Source organism: Pagrus pagrus, assembly GCF_965226575.1.
Source record: "Pagrus pagrus genome assembly, chromosome: 3".
Taxonomy (NCBI): domain Eukaryota; kingdom Metazoa; phylum Chordata; class Actinopteri; order Spariformes; family Sparidae; genus Pagrus; species Pagrus pagrus.
In genome coordinates, this window is record NC_140187.1 from 15,670,826 (window position 1) to 15,691,512 (window position 20,687).

The following is a 20,687-nucleotide window of genomic DNA, read 5'->3' on the forward strand; positions in this document are numbered from 1 at the left end:
CTGCAGAAGTCACAGACAGACTGGCGGCTGAGTGTTAGCAGGGAGCTGCACTTGAATCTATAACTGCTTTCAGAATATGTCTTTTTTCCCCCTCATTTTTGGTCCTCAGTGACCCGAATCTGTGCTGTTCATCAGCGTTCACGAAACAGAGCTCGCTTGTATTCTGGGCTCACTTCGGGGCTTAGATATCTATTTTAGAAGCTTACGTCCTGTTTGCAAAGAAAGCAAAAAAGCACACCTCAGTCAGTCGGCTCACATGGAGCAGATTTATTTCTGTACAGTACGGGCGTATGTGAGAGCTGCGTTAGCACACGCTCAGAACAGGGACATACTGTCCGTGTCGGCTGCTACTTTGAAGTCACACACTGAGCCCTGGAGGTAGATTTCACTCTATACCACGACCAGCCACCGTCACAGTCCCTCCTCACCACCTCTCAACAAATAATCACTCCCTGTCTGCTCATTAAATCAGGTTTAGCACTTGGTTGACACCTTAAAGTGTCTGCAACTAGGCGCAGAGGAGTCGAGCGTAGAAGTCCATCTCAGTCATTCATTCTTGACTAGACTACACTTTACAGTAAATGATCACGAGACACGTTAGATAACTTTTAGTTAGTTAAAACGTTTTACTGCAGCAACAGATGTGAATTCCAGTTTCCAGCATTCTGTAAATACAACCAGAAGACTCTCTTGACACGTCAGTTATCTGCAACACAGTAAAAAAGTAGGTCGGTAACCAGGACAGATTCTGAAATGTTCCACCAGATTGAACAGTTTCCTTTGCTGCACCTTGGCAAAGGCTTTATCAGGAATATTCAGCAGGATCAGTCCTTCTGAACAGATGTCTTATGTTAGGCAGCGCTCCAAACATTCAAGATTTCAGTTGTTCATCTACTCGCTGAAGAACTGTCATTGATTTAAATTGTTTTTTGGGGCTTTTTTGTCGTCATTTGTAGCACAAATCAAAGCAAAGCATGGAACAGGATACAGATCAAACCATTCACTAAACCCACAAGAAGATGCTGAACAAAAGCGACAAAATGAGAAAGAGAAAAAGAAATGCAGACTCCTTATTCAAATCAAAAGTCTCATCCTCCCCCACACGTTTCAGTAGAGGGATCATCAGCAAAAAACCCCACATTTTTTGTGTCTTCTGTAGCTGGCCTTTATTATTTACCTGTTGGCCTTTTGACCCTCCAGTGACCCTCCAGGGTTTCCTGGGAAACCTTGGGAAAAGAGACACCTAATTAAAATTCTCGCCTCTTTACAAACAATGTTCTTTATCTTCAGGGAAGTCAGGAGCATGGAGTTGTAATTAAACCTCTTCAAAACCTCTGATATTGAATTGGTGACAAATGGCTAAAAGGTGTGTCACAGCAACAAAACCTTTACTTCAGGCACGTGGTTCTCCGAGCTCGACAAAGAGCTATTAGCAGGCCCGACAGGGTTCAGTTGCTGTAGCTGCGGAGGTGAGTGTTGGAGGAATTTGGAGAGGCTGTAGAAGATGACTGTCAGGCAGCCAGCTAAAGCATTCAGTGACTCAGGAGAAGCAGCAGCGAAGGTGTATGAGGTAAGTCAGGTGCATATCGAATGTCATCTCGCGTAAGAATGAGATCCCCCAAACTGCCGTGCTCCCCCTGCTCTTCATTTGTATCCCTACGTGCCCAGGTCATGCCGTGGGTAGATGGAATGTGTGTAGGAGGGTTTAAATGCATCAGGTTGCCGGCTCGTAGCATCCTCGCAGCCCCTGAAGCCATCCCTGAGTGATAGACGCCTTCCTAGCCTTTGTAGAGCCGCGGCAGCAGAGCCATGACCTCACTGGCCACGTCGATCACAACAGAAATCTGATTTCAACTGCATTCTGATGGGGTGACCGAGTCATGTATTAGACGGATCTAAGCGACACAACAAAGCCTTCAAAGCTGAAAGCAGACACCGCACCACATGGCATGGACATTGACGCATATGCAGATACATGTTGTTCTTGTGTTTCAAGCTTTATATTGAATGACTGATGAGTTGTTTGCCTAACATCTGGCGCAGGATGACGACAACAACTTCCACATGGACTACATTGTTGCTGCTTCCAACCTGAGGGCTGAGAACTACGACATCCCTGCAGCCGATCGGCACCAGGTCAGCATCTTCCTTATGTGCATCGTCGAATCAAATCCCTGCAACGGGTTAAAAATATAGATTAGAGTCAGAGGGATGGAGCCGAGGTGAGCGGCGGTATAGATTAGGAGAAAAGCGAGAAAACGCAGCAGACCGCTACCCCTCCCTCGGGGGCGTGTTTTGTAGCCGGTGGTGCACACACCTGCCCTAAAGCCACAGAAACAGCCTCCTCACCTATTGTCCCCGGAGCAGAACTAATCACAGCACTTTACCTGTCGCCTGGGAGGTGACACCTGAGCCAGGCCTTGTAGCAGCCGCTGCTGCAGACACACACAGCCAAGACAGATGGAGGATGGGGGGGATGGGTGCTGCTGAGTGAGGGGAGACAAAAGAGGGTGACCTCGGAGATTTCCACACATTGCATCTTGTTTGGGAATCACTTTACTTTTACAACGTACAATATATCTACACTGCAAATGCTTTATAAGGGTTCAGGACATGTTTCTGTGTGACTCATTTACATTTTTAATACATTTTGCAGTGGTGAAAGGAGTATTCAGAAATGAAAGTAGAAGTACCTCAAGGTAAAAATACTCCACTAAAAGAATGGAAGGATTTGCTGCAAAATTTACTGGCGGAAAGTAACTCGCTATGCAGAAGAATGATGCCTGCTAGCATCATGATATCACTGCATTAATCACTGGTGCACCACTGGTAATGCAGCCCCCTCAAAACTGTACTTAAATAGAGAAAATTTGTAAACATACTTCAACATTTCACTTATATTTAATTAGTAAAACAACCTATTATGCTCATATGGTAACAGCAGGATTGTACCCTACTGACTCTCCTCTGCCTCCTTCACAGAGTAAGCTCATTGCCGGGCGGATCATCCCGGCCATCGCCACCACCACGGCAGCAGTGGCGGGCCTGATGTGTCTGGAGCTGTATAAACTGGTTCAGGGTCACCAGAAGATCAGCTCTTACCGTACATCTTACTTCATGCTGTCCGTTCAGTATTTTGTGTGGGCCCAGCCGCGCCGTCCCAAGTTCTTCGAAGTGAGTTACACCTCTGTGCACCCGCAGCACTCAGTCACATTTAGGACCCGAGTTTATACAGCCTGGCAGACTCTTACTGTATACACATTTATAATTTAAGCCTGTCTACTTTGGGGATAAATCTGCTGGGTCCTTTGTAGATTCACGTCCTTCCTCTTTGGTTGGAGAACATTAAGTCGTGAAGGAGTGCTCTCAGAGTAAGAGACCACTGCTAACTGTCAATCTCCTGCATATAAGCCAAGTCTTTAGCTAGCTCAGTATAATCCTCAGGGCATTTTAGGGCAGCTAAAGCACAAACACGCCCTTGTCTGCTTCTGTGTTTGCACAAATTAAGTGAATTTGAGGCAACTGTAATTCAAAGCAAAAGGACAGGAGCTTTTTTCTCTTCAGTCCTTTTATGATCAAATCCACCTGAGCGTTTGAGGTTATAGCAGGTTTGTGAGGTCATATGAAGTTCTTTATGCTGCATCAGCCAAGCTTTAAAACACAAACACAAAATGGCTACCAGCCAGATTCAAAAGCCAAGCAACTCTCAGGGTCACATTTTGGGTTAAGCCTGTCAGGATATCAAGTCAAATCACTTCGCTGCCCCCTCACTGGCCCGACCGCTTTTCCCTCAATATCTCACCTCTGGGGCCGGATCAGATATTGGAGCTGCCCTCGCCAGGGTTCTCACTCAGAGCATTGAACCCCTGACACACAGGGGTTACTGAGGGTCGGCGAGTGGGGTAACAGTGTCCTGTGGGACGTGAGGGTGAACTGACTGGGAGCTCTGAGACAGTGTAGGTCTGGTTTCAGCTTTGGTTGCAGGCAGAAATGCTGCAGCTGCATTAAAGGCTGCTGCGATGACAGGGGCAGCTGTGACTTTCTGCGCAGTCCTGAAGTTCCAGGCATGCCCTTTTCCTTACATACAAAGAGGCCGGTGTTCCCACAGTTGTTGTCTGTAAACTTTGTCAAATTGTTTCCACATACTTGAATCGTTTCTGTATTTTGGCCGACGCACAACGTTGCTCAAGCAGCCTGGAACGTTGGAAGCAGTCACACGGACTGTACCTGACATCATCCCAACCAGAGGTTTTAAATTCAAGTGTTGAATCATTTAGCCAGAGGGATGGGCACGCGTTAGAGTTTCCAGACCCCGTGCTTAACGAGTTGCAGCATCAGATTTTAAACATGGCTCTTTTCAGCAGAGGAGACGGAACAGAGACGGGACACCACCGGGGGAAAAAGGCTCAGGGTCAGCATTTCAAGGGAGACAAATCTTAGAGAGCTGATTATTTCAAGGCTCTTGTTAATGAGGAATACACATGGTAGCATTGAGAGAGAGAGGGAGAGAGAGAGAGAGATGGTTGGCTGCCAAACCTTCAGCCATCTGAGTGGGAGATGCTCTAATGTCTGCCAAAGAAAACATTTATGTCTTTAGTCTTCATGATTAGCTTAAATGTGGCCATGATACCCTCTAGAAAAACCAGTCCAGCTTCTCAAACATATTCCCCTTTTTATATGTTGTGTATGAAGTTTCCTTTTGAAACACATAGCAAGAAAACGGTGAGACAAAGTTAAGGATCAAATGGCTGCGTCGGTTCTTGCAGTTTATATGATTGCTCACAATTTTGTGCCTTATTGTTGTTGATAATGTGCATAACATTTCCACACAACTTGCATTACAATGTGCCTATTTCCTGATAATCCAAAGGTTTCCTGCGTCTGACTTGTGTTGTAGATATTATTTCATCACATGATGCGATATTGTAATATAGACGTAAAACTTATGAAGAAGCCTTGCTTATGATTCTTAAAACATTTTTAAAGCCCTGTAACGTAATTTTTCTGTACTTTATAGAGACATGTAAATGGAAAGAAGTATGTAAATAGAAATAATTAAAAATAGAAATTCGCCCTCGGCAGTGACTGCAGAAATCAAAGCAACGTAGCTTTTAATAAGCTATTATCTCCCTAATCTCTCTAAGATTAGAGAAGGTTTTGTTTAGCCGCCTTTGAAGCAACTGCAGACGTGCAGCTGTTAAAAATCACTGATCAGACATGCAGTATCAAGAGCTCAGCTTACTTTTGCAATGACTTAGCCCTCTCCCCTTATGAGATCAGTCTCAGTTCATTAATATCCAGTAACATTACTCACATCTCACTGGTAGTACTGGTGGCCCACCCAGTGCACTGTATTTTCACCACGACATCACAGCGCTGCCAGATGTTTTGCAGTCACCGTAATGTAACCTGCATTATCGCAGCTCTATCACAAATATTTGTTGTGATTGAAGACTTCAGTCCCCGCAGAACTGTTTCAATCACAGACTCTTAACTGTAGATTGAGCACCATGCGAACCCTTTTCCAGAGATCGGTGCTTTAAAGCCGGTGTTTCCCAAAATAGGAAGTTCCCCTGGCCTTCCCCCGCTGCTGCGATCCTCTGTATGGAGGCAGAAATATGTAAACAAACGGGAGGCTGTCCTTGTCTGCTCAACACTGCGATTCTTTAGTATCGTTTTCCTCCTTGTGTTTATGTTTTTCAGCTGGGGGGGCCAAGGCACAAGCCATTAAAGGAGTAGCAAATCTGGCAAGTTCACAGAGATGAAAATCTCTCAAATGGTTGGGAATGTTTGCTCAGAATCTGTATATAGACGTCATGATGTGTCCATGAAAAGCTTGTTTTCACTTGGCCCAGATGTTGTTGCCATTGCAGAGCTTTCTTCACTGTCGGCACCTTAATTGTCATTTGTCAAAAGATTTACTGAAATGCTAACACGGAAACTTTCCAGCTCATATAAGATAATTGTGAAATACAGCGTGACAGACATTCTCATTATTACAATTTCTCACTGAAATTAGACACGACTGCCAAAGGACATCAACAGTGTAAGTTTCCTACTAGTTAAAGCTGCACTAATCAATATTTTTATATATGAGACAAATGATAAAGTGTAACCTTAACTTAGCCTTTTAGCGTCTTTTAGTTGATTGTTTTGGGTGTACAGCACATAAATACCTGTTTCGATCAATGGACTATCGGGAGTAGATGAGTCTCCATGTAATGACGTTTAATGTCCCCAACAGCCTCTGTAGTCTCATTTAGCCACTTTTTTAAGACCTGTGAACTCTCTATAATTCAAACTTGGGGTCTTAACAGATGTTTTTAATGTCGCACAACAAAACGTGAAAATCTCTCGAGCTTGTGTTAACCACACACTTCATTTCAGGCATTTAAACCAAAGCCCATTCAAAAATCTCATCAAATTTGGGACATTCATTCCTGTGGCGCTAAATAAGCTGCTTGCAGAAACAGTTTTTGTGGTGAGAATGGGCAAACAAAGTTAGTGACAAGTGGATGAGCATATTTGAGCATTTAGCCAAAGTTATGTTAGGCACATTAGCCATATCAACTTTATCACATGATAATTCGTCAGGGTTTTCAGCTTGTTTTTCAGTGTCTGCATGTGGACAGCACTCTTTGTCACAAGTTGTACATCACGGTACCCAGCTAAAAAGAGCTGTACAGTAAGTTGGCCATAAGAAGGCAGTAGGTTTACCTCATCTCACAGACAGTGCAGGCCTTGTTTTTGCAGAAAACAAAACATCACAAGACATTAAAGTATATTTCAACAGCAGCAAAGATGAATGGGCGCTATGCTCCTGCAGCTGTAACTGAGCTGCAGCCTCAGTAAAACACAGAGAAACATCACCCGAGGCCAAGACAGAGGAGGACGTGTCTCAGCTGGGTATTACATAGCTCCATCCTCAGCCCCTCCTGCAGCTTGCCTAACTGTCTGTACCAGTGTATGCTGTCTTTGCTCGTCTGCTGGGCTGCCTGCTGGTTGTATGCCATGAAAATACTCCCTCTTCCATGTCTCTGCACACATCCTCCACACCCTGGTCTTAACTTGGTGCCCTTTCACGCTTCCCTGGTGCCCCTCTTCCCCGGCTTGCCCTTTCGGTCTCTAATTGAATTAGCAGTGTTGGAGGCAAGGCTCCTGATCTCAAGGAAGCCGCTCCGAGGTCAATGCTCACACTGCTTCTTTGTTAATTGCCTGCAGAAATGACGACTATTTCCTGCCTTCACAGGAAGCTATGTATTGAAACCAGATTTCCCAGTGAGCACTACGTGATCCTGCTGGAGGAGGCAGGGCTCATCTGCGTTCATCTGCTCCAGCCTCTGTTTCTAATAACTTTTCATTCACAACTTGCTCTGCGAATAACTTGATATCTTAACGTGCATGGAGAAATCAGGAAGAGACAAGGATGTCTGCACATTTGCTGAGTAGTCAGTCACTCCAGGGTGGTTGTAGTCGCTATAAAACCTGCAGCTACTTGATTTGTGATTTGAGCGATGTAATTGATGGTCACACATCTGTCACACAAATAACAGGGACTGGCTTAAAGAAGGAAAGCAAACAACAAAGGGGGAGATTTACTTCACATGTGGTTAAATCTGTGTTGGCCTCCTCGGACTGTGCCAGCAAAGAAAGAGGGGTGAACATGATCCACAGCCCTCAGTACTCCTGCGGGAGCTCCGGCATGGAGCTGCATTGTGCAGTTTGTAACTCAAGCCGCAGACATGAATAGTGCTCACGGGATAATGAGTAATCTGTGATCAACATAGGCGGCTTGTGCCTTCTGTTGTTTTTCCAGGACTTTTTGTTGTTGGTGTTATTGTGCGGTTGACCTTATGTTTTTTTAAGTCATCTGTTGTTTTACGTCGCATTGTTCCTGTTACTGCTGTTCTGTAGTTCCCCACAGATCATTAGCTTCCCATTTGTCTCATCAACAGCACGTTATGTCTGTGCACAGGTTGTTTATTTATGTAGCATTGCATAGACTGACCGGCTAGAACAGATGAGTGAGGGGATCATTTGAATAAAAGCCCGTCTAAAGAAAGCTATCCAAACCATTTATAAGAGGCATATGTGTTATGGCTCATAAACTCACCATGCTTCACATGTAGTCAAATGAAACTGCCAGAGGCTTTTCATTTTTTTCCGTAAGCAGCTCTTTCAAATTATCCTAAACGATATCTCATCATCTCATACATGTCTGAGCCACAGGCCACAGTGTTCCCTGAGAAACACAATGACAGGATGGCTTTGTGGTTAGACTTCAGCAAGGCAGTTAGTCCCAACCTGCTTCAGAGGCACAACTGACCCTGACCTTTCACCTTACAGGAGCAACCCACTCGAAAACTGCAGTGCATAAAGTATTCACAACTGAAGAAAGAGAATAAATTACTCATTTGGAAACCCCCTCCCCCAAACAGAAATTGTCCAAACATAGCTCCACAATAGTAACTACCCACAACAAGCCTGTCAAGCTTCGGATTTCTCTATATATTAAAGGTGCAATATGTAAGAATTGGCTAGTTGAATTCATACTCCGAATCATTAGGGGGCAGCATATCACAAGAGTCACCACTAACTGCTAGTTACTCAAGCTGCCATTAGTTAGTTGTGGAGTTAGCGGTCCGGACTGTTGGCTCGGGGGAACCAGGGAAGTGTTGACATTCACAGCGTTAGCACAGGAGCTGGGGCGAGCTGGTTAGCATGCTAACTTCAGTAGATATCTCTGCAAAACAACAGATAAACGTCATAACGTCAAAACTGTTATACAAAGTCTCTGCATATTGCACCTTTTAAGAGGTGTGCATGAAACTCTAGAGGGGATATGGATAACAAGTTTTAGAAAGTTGTGTCTGTTTTTCCAAAACCAAAAATTAAAGACCAAAACCTAAAGCTGCGCTAACATAAGGTGTCGACGTTGCCAGGTCTGACTAACTAGCTTACAACCAATTGTAGGATGGTGACTTTTTGCCTCGGCTCAACTAAGCTACATATTTAAGATCTTTTTACAGGGTTCCCTTTAAAAAACTAATCCATTTGAATCATAAGAAGGAGAGGCAGCGTTTTCAACCAGCTCACAGTGCTAAAGCTAATTTGCTAGTTAGCTGCAGGTTGATATGGGTCTCATCAGGTAGCTTGGCACAATAAACCTGAAAGCAGATGGAAATGATTATGTCTTAACGTTAGTAAATGGAGCCATATATTGCTGGAAGGAGCTTATTTATCTACTTTCTCAAGAAACCAACATACACAGCGATGACTCTGATCCATTGTCAGTCTTATCTTTTACCATGTTTCTCACGGCTTCTCAGGAGATCACCATGTGGAAGTTATTAGAGGTCTCTGTCCTCCTGTCTCATTATTCTCTCATTAAAGCACCAGTGCTGGCAGGAGACGGGCTGCAGGTTTCTAATTAGCGACATTAAATTCGAGTTTCCAGGCTGTTCCTGATGTCATGAGTTTACAAATTTGCCCATTAACTCCGAATTGTAAAGGTATTCTGTCATGTCTCTCTCCTTTTTTTTCTGTCATCCTTTCTCTACCAACACACACAGAAACGGTGACCTCATACATACACACAAAACCTCTCAGCTTGTGTCACCGTAATAATAATGTCACAGGTGGTGCATGACGCCCTTAGATTGTGTCCTCTGCTCTGCGAGGCACATTAGGACTGACTGTCTCTCTGTCTGTATTTTGTTCTGCCTTATGTGTCATGCATTACACATGAGGCACCAGTAACAACATACATGTGTCCTGGTTCTGTAATGGAAATAGGAATAAAATAACTATTTACTGGTCTTAAAAGCCACATGAATGAGCTCGTAAAGGAATTGAGAGAGTTTGTTTACACCAGCAGACTGTGGCTACGTGGTTATTAATAGTTTATAATGAGCATTTGTAATGGATTTTATGCTAATCTGTGCTGAACTAGGAAATGAATGGTTTTGCCTCAATTTTAATGTAGTGAATGAGACAGGAACTGCACCAATTGGCAGACTATACTGTATAACTATATTATACTTCCATCTTTGCAGCCAAAAGGAGGCTTACACAACTGCAAAGTGAGCAGGTCTTCATACTGATTAGAGCCAGACCAATATATCAGTTGGCGTATCACAGAAATATTGGTATCGGTGTAAATTTCGCTGATTCAATGCACTGATGTCATTCTAGACTAACTAATATCAGTGCCCCATTAAGCGTTCAGGGCCCTCTGGGCTGTATGGACGTGTCATGTGTCTCAGCCTTGTTTATTGTGTCCAACATCAGATAAGCTTACAGCTTATTAACTGCCGACAAGAACTGGACATCATATTGATCTGCTGGTATCAATAACTTGCTCCAGTGACCAATACATTCCATACTGCATTACAGCACGTAACTAAAGAGCGTGACCTTTGGTTATTTAAGCATTTAATCAATGCTACAAGCCTGGATGTTACAACAAAGGGGAAACTGATTTATCTTTAGCTGCTGTGTGCTGTTGTTGAATTGATCTCTGTGAATGACACTTTTGCGGAGATAAAAGCTGTGTCCCAATTCCAGTGCTGCATGCCAATAGTGAACAGTATGATATAGTTATCATAGTCGTTTTCTTGTGTAATATAGAAGACATCAATGATGTTTGCTATTTGTACAGGAAATAATCCATTAGCTGTCAATTGCATACCAGAGTTTAATGAACAAGATCTTTGTTTGAGTGCATCAGGCCATTTTACAATGTGCATAATCATGTCACAAACAATAAGAAACTTGCAAATATTGCAAATGTTGATAATTAATTAAGAGGCCATAGCACCCACAACTCATGGGCCGACAGATGCATCACTTTTTGATGCTGATTCATTGCTTTATAACTGCGACTCTGTCTATGAGACGTTAGCTGTGTGAGTGTCTCTGCAGGTTCCAGCATGTCGGCGGCCCATTTGTAAGAGGAGCATTTTATTGACTCAGTCCTGCTGCTCCAGGTCATTTTCAGTCAGGTGGAGTGCTGTTATCTCCTCATTTGAAAGACAATCACATTGAGATTCTGTTTGCTGTTTTACACGTCAATGGAAGCCTTTCAAAGGGAACGGGCTGCTTTTAGTCTGTGTGTCAAACTCGGCACTCTCCTGAGAAGTGCTGCTTAGCTGCCGCTCTTCCTCCACCCTGCACCAGTGCATCAGAAGTCCCCTTTGAAAACATTGAGTTTATAGTCGTAAATATGAAATGTCTTTAATACTTTTCAACATATTGTTTGTTTTATTGTTTTCATGTGTTGTAAGGCTGACATCCTGCCAATTCTCTGGGGTGTTAACCAAATAATTGCAGTGGGCTGGAGTGAGCAGTTGGAGGTCCCGGCCATCTGTTTCTTCTTTGCAGTCCCAAAGAGAGCAGTGATCAATAGTGATCAGGTAGCAGATGACACTCCCAATCAGACAAAGGGCACATTTTACATGACAGTACTGATGTGCCTTTGTGAAGAAGGACATACAGGAAAACATAAACAAACATGGTCCTGTAGTTTTAAATTAAGCTGCTTTTCACCAGCATTAGATACTCCACCAATGTAGCATTACACTCCTGTGATACCATGAGATCCTGATCCTGTTATTTTTTTAAAAAGTAGCCAAACTAAAGCAGCAAAAGGAGATTTTGTTTTTTATTGTCTGTGAGTTCTTCCTCCTTAACATGGTGCCTTATTAACTCATTACCCACAATGCAAATCAGTTCAATTCAGGGGCTAGGAGTGGCTCAAACTAACACTCTATATTAACTATAGGCATACAATTATTGATCTAACAGGAAGGCAACATTAATTGGAGCACTGCCTGATTGAACCAACAAGAGATGTTTCATTCAGTGGTTTTTCTGGGTTTGAAGAAAACACACACACACACACATGCACACACACACACACACACACACACACACACACACACACACACACACACACACACACACACACACACACACACACACACACACACAGTCTCATCCATAATCGTCCAGGAGCACTCTGGTGACCTTGCTGAACGTTCACATCTATGAGTGTCCATTCATTGATGTTCTCTGCACATCACCACTGGCTCTGTGCTGTAGGTCTGACGTAAATGAAGGCGTATTAATACTGGATGGGTGAAGAGGAGATTGATTGTCCACTTATGTTTCCAGTCAATGCAGTGGTTGTTTGAAACATGAAATATATTTCCTGCTTTATTATTATTATTTTTTTTAAATGTTGTTTCCTGTTTTCCAAGTCTCTGTGTAAGGCTGTTGTGACTGCAATCTGTCTCATACAACACTCAGCGATGATATATATTTGTATATTTACTAGTACTAGCCCAACTTTAATTGTAATTAGTGTGATATTGTGTAAAGTCACTTTTATTGCTTTTAACCCAGCAAAAAAGACCCATCTGCTCTCCACTATTTAACACGTTTCCAGTATATCTGAAAAAACCTTTGTTTATACCTAATTGTACTGCAATATACAGCACATACAGTCATCAGCAGCATCACTACTGTATGTTCAGGTGGTTGGTCTTAGTGAAACGTTACCAGATTGTCTCCAAAATTAAAGCTAAAAGCGATTAAGATGAAAATATGATCTGAAAGACCACACAGATCCTCCATCTGCCCCCCATAAAGCTCACTTTGAAGGAAAAGAGCTGCCTTTGAAGAAACAGGCCTGTAGCCACAGCGGGTTGTAAAAATGTTTCCACTGTTGGGATTCTGGCCAGATAATGAAGCTGAGGCAGGAGCGTGCCTCAGCTCTGCTATTTCTTGTGGCAGGCTTCAGGGAGGAGGACTTATCGAGGTTTGCCTAGTGATCCCAGCTTCCTGTCTCCAAAAACGCTCCATTGTCTTAAAGGGCAAGATTGAGGAGTCACATTATGATTATGCTCCACATGCAGTGACCCGTGCAAAATGACCGGTGCGATTGTGTAAAAAGGGGGTTGCAATCAGACTTGGATTCATTCTACCTCCTTATCAGCTTCACTTGGCTGAACTTCCTCTGGCTGCACTGCATTCCCATGCCCTCACGTATATCTGCAGTCGGAGCCTGCGTCTATTTTTGGGTCCCATCAATCTGTAGCCCTTGTGAGAGACTTTGTGTATCAGGTCTTGTACTTCAGAACGTAGTAGTATAATAGTAATAGTAGTATAGTAGAAGTATAGTAATGCCTAATTCCAGTCCTATTGAGATAGAAACTACTTTTACCATAAAAAATGGAGACCTTTTTGAACATACAAGATATTTAAAGTAGACTGTTGCATTCAAGTGAACAACAAAATGATACTGATCTGCTTTTCCTCATATCCTTTGATATCTGTTTTGTCCAGACTGTGGTCAACTCTTGTTTCAGGCCTTCTCAGAGATCCTCTGACCGTGCCTTGACTCATTGGAAATAACACTTTGTGATGAAGTCTGATCCTTCTGACCTTTTGATCATGTAACTCTGTAAAGTTGAAGTGTAGATGCAGGAGAAAGGCTGCCATGTTCAGGTTGTATCACTTTGAGATGACTTTTTATGAACATTGCCTCACATCTAGTGCCAAAAGGACATTTTTGAATTGAGGTTCTTTGGGTTGGATGTAAATCAGTATGAATCTTTATGTATTTCTTAAGGCACAAAAAAGGCATGAATAAAAATTGGGTCATTCTGATATGGAGAACATTTCGTTTCCCTGAATTTGCATAGCAGACATGATTTATGATGTGACAGCCATGTTCTGCTTCTTTGTTCATATCTGGTCCTGTTTTACCGTTGCAGGACTATGAAAAAGGAAGAGTGATGGGATGTGCGTGTGTTTGATATGTGGCTTATTTGATGATGAGATTATTTTTAAAGTCGTGTTTTTCCTGGAAGCTTTTACTGTCTACATCCAGATTTTTCAGGATGACTAGCGGAGCTCAACAGGCTTCCTGTCAACAAGAGGAAGCAGAAAGTAATTTCGGTTGTTCCTATCAGATGTTGGGGAACTACATATCTAAATAGGCCAGTTTGTGACATGCATGGTGTTTAGTAATGCAGACTCAAAGACTCTGATAGAAAAAGTAAATGAACGTTATGAATGTGACCTTTTATCTCAGAGGATGGTGAAAAATTATTTAGACAAATGATTTAAACACTACTTTTTCAGTCTCATACATACATAAACGACTCTTGGGCTAAGAGACTGTGTGCTTTGTGCTAGCGTAGCCGCTAAACGTGTTTATTGCTGCTGCTGTGTTTTTTTTTCTTTAGCTCAGGGACTGTGTGCTTTGTGGTACTCTGTTAGCGGCTGCCGCTCACTCATTCTTTCAGTCGGGGGCTGTGTGCTTTGTGCTACTAAGTTAGCTAGCTCACTGTGAGCAAAGCACATTGTTGCCATCACTTACTGTATCCAACTACTTAATGTCTCACTTACATTTAAGAAAACAGCTAACATTGTTAGAATGAATATAAACCACGAAAATGGCTATTGTTAGGACTCAGTACTGTCAAGCTAGTACGCTAGCATTGTGAAGTTTTGGCAGCACTTTCTCTTCTATTCTTGTTTTACTAGCTTGCTAATGGCTTTCTGCCTAGCCCAGTTGAAGACTCCTCTCATGTGCTGTGTGCATGGATAAAGTGTGTGCAGGCAGGCTGGCAGGCAGGTACGTAAGTAGACAAACAGCCGTCTAGTCTTTTAGTACAGGCAAAATGAAACCTTTGGATGGCTTACTGGAGGCCTTCGACAGCCACAGATAATGGATTATTTCTTTGTCAGAGCGTTTGATTTATTGACTGCTGTCGGGATGTGAAGATATTTTCTAGAAATATAATGAATAATGCTTCTAGAATAACTCACCGAGCCTAGCTTTAAATTGATGCAACCAAACTGCTGTATGTCAAGTGTAGCTGACAAGTGAGAAGTAGTTAAAAACTGGAAATGTCATTGTGTTGTTTTATTTTTCTGGAAAAGCAGCTGTGTCATGTTTTAGGGGGAAGTTCAAAGCTCCATTTACAATACTGACTACGATATGTGGACAGCAGATGAGAGATTTGGCAGTCATCCAACCGCAGAGCAGACAGAGTATAAACTTATATGTCCAACGCTGTGGCTTGATTCCCCTTCAGGCTCGTGAAGTGGCCGTTTGTCTCGTCCTCATCCTCTGATGTCAAACTCGGTGTAGTTCAGTCACCCAGAACCTCGACTGCCGGCTCTGCTTTATGTCCAAACGGACCTCTGGATCCTGCAGACACTCAGTGAGATAGGACAGCGCAGTTGTAGCCAATATAAAATAAGTTAATGCAGCTTTCCTGAGGTTGAGCAACTCGTCAAGTATGGGACTGTTTTGTGTCTCTTTGTCACTGTGATTTAGCAGTAACACTTTTTTAATGTTCACTACCAGACGAACTAGAGAGAGTTATTTTTAATGCATTTACCTTCACTGAAGATGGACACTCCAGCACCGTTTGCCGAGCTATTAGCCACCAACTAGCACTTTGCTACTTGGTGGATCTGTCTGTTGTCAACTTAACAGGTGACCCTCCAAGATTGTAATCCTACTCTCTAACCTCAAGACAAGCATGCCCGATTTTAATTGCACGGACGCATGAAACGTTATGTAATACTGAAACAGTACCTCTTTCTTTGGATGGTCTGTTTTTTATGATTGCAGCGTCCACATTGAGCACAGTTGGTGTCTTACGGTATTTAAAGTATGTCTACATACTGCAGAGAATCGCTTGTGAGCAGATTTCATGCTGAGAGGAAAACAATAACTCTCTGCCTCACATTTCTTCTCTTTCCCCAGAGATAGCTGTTTCATTAGTTGCTTTTTTAGTTTTTTATGAATTAGGCTCCATGATAAAAAAGAAAACTGTAGCTGTGCTTGTGGGAAACCATTTGTAATTGTTTCCAGCAGCCAGTCTGGTTCCAGCATTCTTGCTTATTTTTTCTCCCCTCCTATAGCGTTGAATTGCTGACGTCATTCTACACAGGGACTGATGCCGTTGTTGATTGACTTTAGGTTTCTAACAGAGTTGTGCGACAGATATGAGAGAGAGGAAGGGAGGGGGAAGAGTAAAAATAGCCCCCATTTCTGCTTTGTATTGTGTAAAATCAGCACCTGCAGACAAAAGCACTTGTGAAAAACTCTGGCGTGGAAACACAGATTTAAGGAGGTCCGTTTTAAAGTCCAACAATGACTTTGCACTTGTAAGATCCTTTAAAATAAAGGTCTTTTGTGCTATATGTGCATTTCAGGCTCAAGTTCTGTTCCGTCAATGGAAAGTTTGAGGTTGTACTGAAAATTCGTCCTGCATAAACACTAAAGAAGCTAACGTGACCAAGAGTTGGATGTGCATCTTGCAAACAAGACGTGCTTTGTTTGAAAATGGGACAAAGGACCTAGACACCCTGTCTGACTTGAGGAGAAGCATGCCTCGAGTGTGTCTCCATAACCCCAAACCCCCATAAGTGGTGGGAGTCGTGAGGGCTAGTCGAAAAGTTCCCCTTGGCTGCCGGAGCAGAGATAATTGGACCCAGGTTTAGCCGGAGTTTTTGGTATTCACATCTCGAGCCAAGTTTTGATCTTCACAGCTCCTCTCACCAGACAGCGCCTGTGCGAGCGGGGTCGTCTGACAACGTGACACATTTTGAAAGACTTTCTGCATGTGAGGAATCCTGACACATTTCAGGTCAGGTGATGTTTTTTTTTTTCTTAAGTGTGGATTATGTTGTTTATGGTAAACACATGGTGTCATGTGACAATCTGTCCAGTGAGCAGGGGTTTGAATTGATCTGTCTGGTTGTCAGGACTTTGTGCTCAGTATGTGTTTAGAGGTCAAAGGTCGATCCTATAGGAATAATGACACAGAGGAGTCGCTGACGGGTCATCCGCTCTAAAATCTGATCTCATGCGATGTGAGTGTGACAGCAGTGCTGTAGGGTGACTGTAAAGACTGAGGAACAAAGACACGTGCCTTAACTGTTTGTGAAGTTGTCTCCATGAATGACTGTGTTTGTTGAGATTCTTCCAGACTCACAAGACTCTCATCACGTTTCTCTTGTCATGTGGTCTTGATATATCAAATCACACTTGGGATGGGAAGCTCAAATGTTGTACTGCTGTGTTCTGGGTTGCAAATCATGTAAACGTAGGCAATCTGACATATTGTTTCCAGATCGATTAGCAGGACAACAGATAGTTTCATCTTGAAGAACATTGGGTCCGTTCCCTGATCTTCAACCTGATAATAAAAGTTAGTTAGTTAGTTAGTTTTGGGACTTAATAAACATGGTCTTCCACACAACTCCCTTTTCTTAGTGGAATTTAGTAAGTTTTGATCTAAATCAGGAATCTGATAAACTTAATCACAAGTCTGACCAGACCTTTGACGCCAGCTTACGTACTTTGGATGCTGTTATGCAAGAGCACTAGACACATTTAGGTCATTGAGGTCTGATAAACACCCCAATTATCAAAATAGCCACGGATTAATTTTCTGCTTATTAACTTAATGATAATTGCAAAAGTTGCAACACAACATAAATCTGTCAGCAAATAACGACAGGAGAAGCAAGCTGCTGTTATAGACGGATCACCGTGCGCTGTTTTGGTTCAACAGTTTAAGCCTGTTGAAACAGCCGGATTTCAAGTGAAGACTCAAAACACAGTCTTGTCAAAAGACAGAGAGAAAGAAAATGGCCCCTCGAAGCTCAAACAACGGCCACTTCAAGTGCAATCTGGCAAGGTGTCTGGAAAAATTCCTATGTTGTTATTTCACCGCCCAGAGCAACACACTTTTATTCACACAGATGCCGCTTTCATAAGCTCCAACTTTCTCTCATGCTGCTCGAAAATCATCTGCCCCAAACTGCTCTGACATGGCTGCATGTATTTTTGACCAGACCAGACTGTAAAACTGTGTGAATTAAGATGGAAACTTGAGAAGAGAAAGAGAGTCACTTCATCATATTTGAGGAAGCACCTTCTTGACCTCATCGTGGCCTGTTGGGGGGGCTGCTGATTGTTCTCAGCTGCTTTACAACATGAAAAATGCAGTCTTGCTGTCTGTGAGTGTCCAGGACTCTTGTTATGGACCCAAACATTTTCTGCACATCCCTCACAGCGAGAAGTACTTCATCTGTCAACTTTGTCTCTCTCTCTGTGTGTGTGTGTGTGTGTGTGTTGGTGTATGTAACGTGTCTATCGGCAGCTCGCAGGAAAGCAATACACCCAGTGGGATGACTTCCTTGTTGACGGGAGACGCAGCGGTCAGCAGGAAATGACCTTGGGAGATCTGCGCCAGTATGTCAAGGTACAGCCTCCTCATTCCTCTCAGTGAGGAAGCACACACTTTCTTCACACCCGGTGCTACTGAGTGCATATTTTATGCATGTTTTTTTTCCCCCAAACCTGTTCACCTTCCTCCAGTGCACACAATGGCCATTGTTTGAATTGATTGACCACTTTACACCTACCGTTCACATCTTCAGGAATCTATGCTACCATCCTGGAGGAAGGTCATTCTGTTGAATCATCGACTTTCTTCCAATTGCTGAACAACTTTAGGAACATTTTCACTGATTCACATGTGCTACTCATTCATGCTATTCTTGCTTTTTACAGCAAAAAAAACACACTAAACATGGAATTCAGTACTTTTTAGCGCTTTCCATTGAGCTGAGACAAAGTTTGTGCTCCTTTTCTCTGCTGGTTACCTTCACAAAGTTACCTCTTATCAACGAACAGCGTGTCAGTTTGTGAGTTTTAGAGGTGCTGGTGAGCATACTTTGTCACACTTTGGACAGAGCCAGGCTAGCTGCTTTTACCTGCTTAGACTCTTAATGCTCAGTGAAGTTAGCCAGCTGCTCTTGCTATCTTCATATTTAGCAGATAGACCACAAGACCATATCCTGATGGTATCATCTAACTCTCGGCAAGAAAGCGAAGGGGTGTATTTCCCAAAATGGGAAATATTTTCTTCTAAGACTTTTCCTTACATTCATACAACCTGGATAAAATCTTGTTACCTTAAAACTAAGATGCTACCTCATACAGCATGTACACAGAATAACTTGCATTGACATTGATTAACTCACATTGTTGGACTGGTGACAGGAGTTTGACATCCCTGCACGTATATTACTGGTAATTATCCCGTGGTTTAGTGTATATAAATATATGTGTGTATATATACATATATATATCTTTCCTATTGCCCTTAAGTATTCAGACATTGTCTTTCATTGTCAATGATATAGGTCAACAGAAAAAACAAAAATGTCTGAGCACATCACTCCACAGTAATTTTTTACAGCATGCACCTTCTTGCCCTGAGCAGACCTTTTGTGTATTGATTCTGTTGGAGTTTGAGGCTGTTGGAGTTTCGTTTAGGGTTACGCCTGGTTTTTCGGTGGAGACACTGAAGAGTTTCCTGAACTGTTGGACTTGTTTGAGGCCGCAGGTCATCGTTAGAGCTCTGCAGGCTCCCGTATGACCTCTGCATAATGTGTGCAGGCGATGCTCTTGTCTCTTTTTATGCCTTTTTATGGCATAAAAAGTTATTATAGCATATGCCATTATATTGTTATAATGTGATGTTAACTTGCCTATTTGCTTTTGTGCAGGAAAACTATAACTTGACCATCTGCACTCTTTTCTACGGACCAGCTATCGTATACAATGGGCAAGAGGACAGACACAAGCTGAGGTATGTCCAGTGAAGTCAAAGAAACAGTGCAAATTTGCATATGCATGGCTACACATGGTAAGCAACCATGAACACACAATCACAATATGCAGCCTCCCTTTGTTTGTTTAGAGGCTAATGGCAGGATGAGGTGTTTCCTCTGAGCCTGCGAGGAGAGGGCCTGTTGACACACTTGCATACATCACTGAACACTTGATGATTGAGACCGCTCCTCTTGACGTGTCCTTCTGTTTGTTGAGGACCAGCTTAAACAGTTAAATGAGGGTGAACTTCTTTCTGCATCTGAGAGTCTGTGCTGTTTGGACCTGTTCAGCGCTGCAGTACATTAAAGCCACGTTTCGAGGCCTCAGGGTGTTTGAAATGAATCAGATGTCTCGTGCTGCGAACTCTCCTCATCAGTTTAAGAACTGAGTCATAGCACAAAATGCACCCTCGGGGATGTTTTGAATACAGGAGGAGGGTAAAACTGTAATAAATCAGGTTGAACTGTGACAGTTTGGACGCAGTAATTTACAGGGTAAATTGAAATATCTGATTCTTAATCTTCCTTTACTTGAAACTTGCTGTCAGGTCTTCATGTTCCTCTCAAAACAGACTGATTTTCTGTTTTTCATGCTCATGTCTCTGGGGAGCTGCCTGGTGTTGGTGTTGTGGTTAGATTAAGCAACAAGGGGAGAGGGGCTGGCCATGTGGACAGCAGGCCGCACATGACAAATGCCCTCTCCACTAGCCACTTCCTGTGCCGTTGCCCTGCCCCAAGCTTCCTATGTTGGGCCAGTGAAGGGGGGATGAAGAGCTTTAAAACTCAGATAACGTGTATTGTTCCTATTATTCTATATTGTTGTGATTCTCAAAACTTTCCACATAAAGGACCAAAGTCAGCAGCACATCAGTTTCTCAGTAGTTCTTTTGACTTTGTTGCCCAGAGCCCATGGGTTCCTACTAAAGTTGTTTCTCTGTGCAAATTCAAGCCTGCAGTGCAGTTTAGCTCCAAGC

General features: G+C 42.9%; 1 protein-coding gene across 1 annotated transcript in view; it reads left to right on the plus strand.

Moving 5' to 3' along the window:
* Positions 1-20,687, plus strand: part of uba7 (ubiquitin-like modifier activating enzyme 7) — a 36,939-nt gene that overhangs the window by 14,313 nt on the left and 1,939 nt on the right. The window contains exons 20-23 of the mRNA XM_084347429.1: positions 2,044-2,136; positions 2,983-3,174; positions 18,195-18,296; positions 19,609-19,691. Of these exons, the coding sequence (XP_084203555.1) occupies positions 2,044-2,136; positions 2,983-3,174; positions 18,195-18,296; positions 19,609-19,691 (470 nt within the window). The remainder of the gene's footprint in view (positions 1-2,043; positions 2,137-2,982; positions 3,175-18,194; positions 18,297-19,608; positions 19,692-20,687) is intronic.